The 8,501-nt window shown below is 50.3% G+C and overlaps 1 protein-coding gene across 1 annotated transcript; it reads left to right on the forward strand.

Annotated features, from left to right (window-relative positions):
• The first annotated feature begins 3,884 nt into the window (after positions 1–3,884).
• On the forward strand, positions 3,885–8,199 carry LOC34619541. The gene is made up of 10 exons (XM_026335507.1): positions 3,885–4,590; positions 4,851–4,925; positions 5,241–5,449; positions 5,819–5,878; positions 6,062–6,205; positions 6,311–6,441; positions 6,756–6,803; positions 6,995–7,087; positions 7,313–7,952; positions 8,119–8,199. Exons 1-10 carry the CDS (start codon positions 3,885–3,887, stop codon positions 8,197–8,199), a joined length of 2,187 nt encoding a protein of 728 aa, XP_026191292.1.
• The last annotated feature ends 302 nt before the right edge of the window (positions 8,200–8,501 follow it).

Genomic DNA, 8,501 nt, shown 5'->3' on the forward strand with positions numbered 1-8,501 from the left:
TGGTGCTTGTTGCTTTTATCGCTCAATCGAACCGAGAAGCTGCTTTTCGTGAGGGAAGTGATGCTCTGTTTGTTGTAGTAGGGTGTGAACTTATGTCCGCATTATTTATGTAAGTGTCTTATTAGTGTCCGGACTAGCCATCAGTTCAACTGTAGCATAGAGAATCCGTTCAGGGTTTTGAAGACCCTAGAGTGGTGCGCTGGTTGGGCACCTCCCGAAGTACGACTGTCAAGTGAAGCATGGACCAACAAGTGAAGCATGGACCAACGTGGTCGCTGACGCGTTGTTGCTAGGCCCCAGTATTGTACAGCGTAGCCGCACTTGTCTAGGATAATCCACGATTCATGTAGGCGATCAATGCGCCTCATGCGTGTCACACCAACATATCTGCGACTGCTGCCAAAAGTCAGAAAAACAAAAGCAGGATGCAGTACAAGGTTTATCATGGCTTGCGGTTCTCCGAGAAGCTGTGAATCTGTCATTCGTCAGTTGTGACGGCCATGCAGCTCCATTTTTCAGAGCACACGATTGTATTCTTCCGTGTCATGACGGGGCTCACAGCTTAGTAGAAAGCTGGTCACGGTCTTTCATGTGGCCCGGAATACGTACCTCAGCAGAAAAGGGCTGTAATAGGTCAACGGCGCTTAATTTCCCTAGTACATTCATCTTTCAAAGCCTTCCGGATACTGTAAAGCCTTGTATTACTTTGTCAATGCCAAAGAAGCTTAGTTTTGGATTGCTGAAGGCCAAGGGTCAGGCCAACATCCACGTCATTCTTGACGGGCTCAGCAGATGTGCCGATTTTACCTCTTGCTCCAGCTATGTCATAACTCACGACATCGCTTAACTATTTATACGTAACGCTACCAACTCTATGCATTTCTCAGGAGTACCTTTTTTGGTAGAGATCAGAAGTCCATTAGTGCGTTTTACAGTGCCGTTTGATCTGCCTTCAAACTGATCAAAATTTCAGCACTGCAAGCCGGTCTGATGCAGGCAACCAAATAAAATGCACCAAATGTTCTTTCCTGGAGGTTTACCGATTCTGTGCTCACAAAAGTTTGATTGCTTAACTGTGATTTTTCCCTGCTTCTAAATGGAATTTTAATTTAGCTACAGGGAAGTTCGATCAAATGCTCCGCCGCATCCTTTGTCTACATTGAGAAGCCCGTCTCCAATCAAGGCCTGAATCAGGTTGTTCGGGCTTAGCAACCGGTTTTGGCCGCAGAGGGATTCGATGACCAGCCTGCTGGTGAAGGCAAATGAATGTGCGAAGCTGAAGTGGGAAAAGCACGGATATTTGGTCACTGGTGTCCGGCTTTGTGCTTAAAGCCTGATATTTGGTCCAGGTGGATCGGCAGGCTTTACGAGATGCTTTACAGGAAATGACAGAAATTTGTGGCCATGTGGATAGGACCGTTTGCATTTTTCTTATTGAGCAATGATCCATCTTACTCTACTGATTCCCCTGCAAGCTGGAAGTGCCACAGAACTACCAATAACGGCATCCTGTACAAGTACAGCAGATTCCCCAGAAATTTTTAGCAGACCCTGCTGCACAAGCAGGTGGAGCATGTAAGAGCGAAGGGCCAACAGGGTGGTGTAGAAATGCTGGCTTCTAGACTACTGAGCGACGAAGATACAGGGTCTTCGAGCAAAATAGGGTAGAACGTGCCGACGCCAGTGATTGAAGGCGGAGCAGTTGCGAGGTTTGTTGCCTGCATTATAGTTTACGCCTCTGTTAAGCACTCAATTCTTGTCTCTATGGAGAGTATTTTCTTGCGCTGTGTTGTGATTGTCTTGCCCTACACGTGCTCTGCGCCGGGGAATTTCCTCCGTCTTGGGGTATCAATTGTGTGGAACTTTTCCCCTTAGTATCGATAAGGAGTTCTGTACAGGTTCACGCGCAGGCACTGTCGGATGTGTTGTTGCTACATTCCTGCACATGTCTTTTTCGGGATTTCGAAATCAACTACACCGCATTTGCCGGTAGAATATTCGCTGAGACATGGGCGCATTGCTGAAGCAGTGTGTATTTTGATCCAGTCTCTTATTTCTGCTTTCTGGTAGGAGGTAGGGCACACGTTTCAGCGCTTCGACAACATCGAGCCACAGCGCTGCTGAAGCTGGCTTGAATTTGGCCCCCGTTCGCTGTTTGTCGGTTTATGTCTTTCGTGTGTTCTCCCGGCCAGTTCTCGCTTCACCGTTCTTGTTGCACTATATACGCGTTTCAAGCTGCCTGGGGAGTGGAGATAGGGCATGACTGCTTACGGTGGCCTCCAAGGATTTGATCTCAGCATACAGGTGCAGAATTGAGTGTAAATGCTGGGAAGTAATAAGGGAAGATTCAGCGGGCTAAGCTGCGCCAAGTTACTTGTTAATGCAGTAGTTATATTTAACTGAGAGTTAGTAAGAAATTGACTTGTGAATACTGCGTGTTCGTACACTTTGTTCACCGCACAGTAGCCTAACCGCTGTATGACGCTATTTTGTATGGGTATAGTCTACAGGATTCATGATACTGGGCGCTAGATGCTATGTGCGACTAGCTGGGAATACTTGTTATATGATGCAGCTACGCGCAACCCAGCTGTCCCTCTTCCTTTATGCCGGGAATCTACGGGGTGCGGACAGGGGAAGAGGAGGGTCTTTATGAAAAACCGCTAGTTACCTTTCTACTGTTACAGTGGACTTTGGAGACAGGTGTCTTTCTGCGGAGACAGACGGCCCGTCACCAGCTTATCTCTAGCTGAGTGGTCTTCGCCAACCGGAAGGTTACAAGGTAGCAGGATGAAGGTAAACAAGCACAGAGGCATCCAGCTGGATGCAAGGAGTTATTCGGCACAGAGCACGGCCAGACCATAACACGCATTATTGCAAGTCACTATCCAGAAATACCGCTTGCCCACGGAGTTTACGCAATTACATGCAATAACAAAAAGTCTGGACATAGGCATACCAAATGTTAACTAGTCGAAAGTAACCTCTGCTTCATTCTGTCAACACTCGCCAGTACAGAGTCGCCGTTCACGGTATCCATTGTCATATCAAGAGGATCTGTGGAAAGTACCGTAGTACAGCCATTCACAGGCTCAAGACCATACGCATCCGAAGGCTCAGCTCCGATCAGCGTAAATTCACACTCACGGCTCCAGTAACGCTTTTCCTTTGGAGCACTGCGGGAAGCTCAGGTGACCTTGAGGCCGCCATACTCCGTGATTGCATGCGTTATCTGTCATAACACAGCTACAAACGTCCTAAAGTGAGCTGAAGTGCCATGCCATTGCCCCCTGAAGACGTAAAGGGTTTGCCAGTATCATGCTGCACAAGGCCGCATGCTTCTGAAACTGCTGCCACTGATGTTGAAGCGGCCGCTGCAGCAACAGCTGCAATGCCGACTTTCAAAGGGCATTTCCTTATGATTCCTTATCCCCTACAAAGTGCTGAGCATGTGGCGCATCTTTCTTTTGTTCATAGAAGACACCGCAACATTCTTTTGCATGTAGCTTCTTTGCTGCATACCTGGTCTGGCGGGCGGCAAAGGGGACTAACCCACGACATAAGCGGAATGAGGCCAGTTAATTCCTCGTTTGACGTGCAGTGTTGGTGATTTTGTGTACTTTTGTGCCTACGGAAAGATTTTCTAATCGGTTATTCCACCGGAGGCGACCCAGCTTTTGTGCTTAGCCCCCAACAGTCCCTGTGGTTGTAGTAGGTAAAGGAAATTTTTGCCGTCGTGAGGAATTCCTCTTTTTTGACCCCGCAATATATCACCCACATGCATGAGCTGTAGTTCCAGTATAAGGAGTAGCAGTGGAACATCTGCAATAAACGAGCCATAAGTTGCAAGTTTCGCAGCAGAAGGGACAGCACCAGCAGCAGCCATGGAGGCTAATGACGGCCTCCGTTTGTCTTCACCGAGTCGTCCAGCGCAGGAGGACGTTACAGCACTTGTACCTACTGCGACAGCGAAACTGGGAACCCCCGTTGATGCTGCAAGTTCAGCGGAGGGCAGCAAGAGGCACAGGCAAAGCAGCGACGAAGATAAATGCTGCTCTGAAACAGCGACAGAAATCCCTCGCCACCTAGAGGACTCCCATGTCTCCGATGCAGCTGTGCGTCCCCCCGAGCTATTGCGGCGGTGCTGCCGTCATGGCTGCCACCAACTTGTGCGCTGCTGCAGGCATGCACACTACGGTGCAGCGCAAGACTCCCACGAAGATGCTAGGGGCATTAGAAATCATGTGAACTGTCGTAGCCTACGGCGCCGTTGTGGCTGTCGTATGGGGGAGTATATTTTTTTGTTGATACCCCGCAAGCCCCTCAGCCCTGGAGCGGCCTTTCTCTTCTCCTTGTTAGAAGAGGACTCCCCCAGCTTTCGCTGCGCGGTAGATATGGGGGGTACCCTGGCGAAGCTCGTCTTTATAGAAGAGTTAGGGCATCAGAGCGTCGATGCAGCATCAGTAGATGCTACTGGCACTGTGGGGGCGACCACTCTGTCCAGGAGAGACCCCCAACTCGCTGCGAGGGCCTACTCGAGTACCTGCGATGCCGCGCTTGACTTGGCGTCTCCCTCTCTTACAATACGCGGTCAGTTCATCCTCCCCATTTGCATGACTCTCTTTGTGTTTGGGAATATTCCTGGCTCACCGGCAGCACTTTTCTGTGTTTCGTCCTCCACTGGAGATTCTCTTTTCCTGGCGCAAACGATGCGGTGGGGTTCAACGAAAGAAACTGGATATCTTAGAACCGGCGAATTCTATGCAGCCTTATCCGTGATGTCTTTGATTTGTGGTTTAAGACCATGACGCCGTACAGTTTGCGCTTGGTTGTTTTGGATGTCTGTTCAGCGTCTCCCCGTCGAGTCCTGCGTTTTACTTACTTCCGCACGAAAGCCATTGCATCCCTCGTCGACTGTCTCCGAAGTGCGTTGTCGCTCCTCATCGCTTTTCGATTCTTTGCTCCTTGTTTCGGATCCCTTTCACTGGCTTGCCTTTTAAGGGTTCATCACATCTCTCGCATGGGCAAAGACCCCTCCCGCCTAGGCGCTTTGCTCGTTATCTGGATGCCATTCTACAGAGGGCAATGGTGCTAGGCACTTGCCACGCTCTGATCACTGCTCTGAAGGAAGGCATGCGCACTGCATAAAGCTGCTCATGTTGCCTTCATGGAAAGTTTTATCGATTCTGCCGCGTCTTCCACTCGTAGCGTCAATGCCTCGTCCCCAATTTCTTCTTCAGGCCGTCGACTCGTAAGCGGAGGAGTGCTGAGAATGACAGGCGGTGGCGCAATGAAGTATGCGAAGTTGTTCAAAGAGCAGCTGGGAGTGAATATACAGCGGACAGACGAAATAGACAGCATCATGGCGGGTCTCGTGCTGCTGGCCTCCCACACGAATTCCGTGTTTCGCTTTGACTTATCGACCAAACAGAGAGTCCCCGTTGATGTTGTAAGCCATGAAATTCAGCGATAGCTTTTATAACCGTGGCCTTGTCTGAGGTACTCATACCGCCATTTCCCGCCTTGCGTCATTTTCTCTGTTTTATCGTTCCGCCTCGGCGCTTTTCTAGAGCGTATTGGCCCTACCTCTCATGTAGTTCCCCTGTATCTCGGCTTTTGTCTCCGGCATCTTGCATTTTCATATGTTTTCTTTCAAGTCTCCGTTGTGTCGCTCGCGTGACTACTGAGCTTGAGCTGCGGGTATTGGCAGTCCCTCCACGTGGCACTGCTTGCCTCGTTCTCCACTTGTTTCCTTCCTGATATCGCTCTGTTCTGTGCTGTTTGTTGCTTCTGTGTCGTATTGCGCTACGCAAAACAGTCTCGTCACCTGTACCCGTTCCTGGTGGTGAACATTGGCTCGGGCGTCTCCATAATCAAGGCATGGCCTGCAACCACAATTCACTGTCCTATTTCTCCCCTTCTTCACTCACTGTTGATAAGCAAATGCTTAGTGCTTCCCTTCCTCCTGCCAACATGGCTCTCTTCGCTTCCATGCATTCCTGAGTCGCGGTTTCACTTTTATACACCTCTTTGTTGAGTGTCTTTCCTCGTGTACCACCAGGCTAAGAGCGCCAGCAGCTATGTTAGGGTCACCGGCACGTGTATTGGGGGGGGCACCGTCTTGGGTCTAGCGCGTCTCCTCTTCCATGCCAAGAGTTTTCGGCAAGTTGTCCGCCTCTCTGAAAGAGGTATCGTGCAGTTTCTAGCCATTTGGCTCGCGAGAGGTGCAGCTCTCTTCAGGCTCCAGAAGACATATAGCTGTTGCCTGTCCCAGTGTGTGGAGTCGAATTCACCCATCCTAAATTATCAGGGTATCCTGGTGAGCGCTTCTCTTGGTTTTGCCTCTATCGCAGGTACTGATGCAATGGACTTGAGGGTCGCAGACTTGTGCGGCGATGCGGCCGGCAGTCGTTGCATAGCCCCCGACGCGTTAGCCTCGAGGTACACTCCTTTAACCTCTCTGGAACCTCGTTCCGTGTTCTCCACACTCCTCTCCTGCAGCCTAGTTGTTGTTGCAAATATGTTATAGAGGCGCAGCCTGCAGCTTGGCGCGTAAGCAGTAGACTTCTGGGAAACGTCAGAGTACACTGTGGAGTTGTACCTTTTTTGACTGCGTCAATCGGAGAAGAGCGATAGCGCCGCTTGCTCGGATGATCTCTTGGTATACTCGTAATGTTGAAATTTCTAGGCCTCTGGGAGCCTCTCACTGCTGGAACCTGTATAGTAGGTAGAGATGCGTTGCTTGCTTTCCTCAGCTTCGGACGACTGTACCTAGAAGACCGTCCTGACCTTCCTCGCCCCAAGTGAGGGATGACACAATGTGAAAACTTACGGTTCTGGGGCAGTAAGATCTTACCTTCGGGAGGTTGTCTGGTGCCATTTTTGTGCCTAAGCAAGTTGCCAACCGAAAATCTGTACTCAGCAGATTTATTGGCGATTTTTTTTGGGAAACCTCAGGTCAAACGTCTCTGTGAGTGCGTCGAGTTTTTGCTAGGAAGGAAGATATCGCGAGGAGTCTCATTCATATGGTTTCATATAACCTGGGATACCTCGCCTACTTGGTCGGCACTGCTCATGGCGTACGCAGGTGAGAATTCTTTTGAATGACCACCAAATAGCAGGGCCCTTTCCATTACATCTTTATCTCTCCCTGGTTATTAATGGTCTTTTCGGAAGTGTTGTGTGTATGTCTGTACGCTGACGAGGCCGCACACCCCTGTCTTCTTGACTGTCCCTCCGCCCACTGCCTCGGGGAGCAGCAACTGGTGTTAACGGTGACTTCTCCTGGCTTCTTCACCGAATTTGTTTGCAGGATATTCTTTGCAGGAAAGTTTATTAACAACTATGATTTCACCATGGAGTCTATAACGCAAGGAGTGAACTTTTATATGCAGCAGTATGACCAGCATACTCCTCAGAGCTGTTTGCGGGGTCCTGCGTCGCCGCTTCTTGCTGCACCACCAAATTTCAATGTCAGTGCACAGCAGCGTATTTTGTTGGAGCAACAGCTCCTTCTACAGCAGCCGCCTTTGCATGTACGCGCGGCGGCTGCCGAGCGTGTTCCTTTTCAAGTCGACAGCGATGGCTTGCCGAGCCAGCATCCACAAGGGCTTCTGGACTCTACCCCAGCAGAAGACACAGCGGCTGCAGCTAGTGCGCTGGCTCATGCAGCATACAGTGTGACTGCTGCATCAGGTATACATGTGGCGTCAGCAGTTGGAGATGTTAGTCCAATGTCTATGCCAGTCAGGCCCCAAGCGCAGAGGCTCTCACAGGCGCAACAGCAACTACAGCAGAGGCCATCTGAGCAGCTGGAGCAGCCTACCGTCTCGCCATTGCGCTCGTCACCTAGCCCATCCACAGGCAACAACAGTTCCAGCTTCCTCGGCCCTCTACCAGTTCATTCCGAGGTGGCTGGTGGTGGCACAGTTGCATGCTGGGCTCCTTTTGAGGTGAATATTGTTTGATTGAGGGTGCTCCGCATCTGGGCATGTAAACAACTGACGGGTACACTGTGGGGTGTACAGATCCTGATCAGCTATGTTTTATCGTGAGGGTGAAGTGCCACTTTGTTTTCAATATCAGGTCACATAAATGCCTTTGTTTCTGTTGTCTCAGGTTCTGTTCCTGCGTCACGATGGATACTTGGGGGCTGTAGGGGCCCTTGTCGCTCCTGGGCGCGAGGGCCCTCTCTGCTAAAAGGCATGCGGCTTCCCAGATGGCCATTTCACAGAAGCAGTGAAATATTCGAAATCATTCTAAAAGAGCTCGTCATGGCTTGTCATGCACTTGGTGGCTTGTTGCATCTGTGAACTTCTGCACAGGTGTCTTGCTAGCAGCAGCAGCTTTTGTAGCGAGCTATCCATTGATCCGCTGAAGAGCCAAACATGGTCACTGAGTTCCAACACCACACCAAAGGAGTGTGCACTGAAGGCAGTTGCTTGGTCTACAGCTGTGCCCTATGGACGCGTTTATTCTGGGTACCACGGCTAGTAATGGCG

The sequence above is a fragment of the Cyclospora cayetanensis genome, unplaced genomic scaffold, assembly GCF_002999335.1.
Source record: "Cyclospora cayetanensis isolate NF1_C8 unplaced genomic scaffold, CcayRef3 CcayRef3_contig_70, whole genome shotgun sequence".
Lineage (NCBI taxonomy): Eukaryota > Apicomplexa > Conoidasida > Eucoccidiorida > Eimeriidae > Cyclospora > Cyclospora cayetanensis.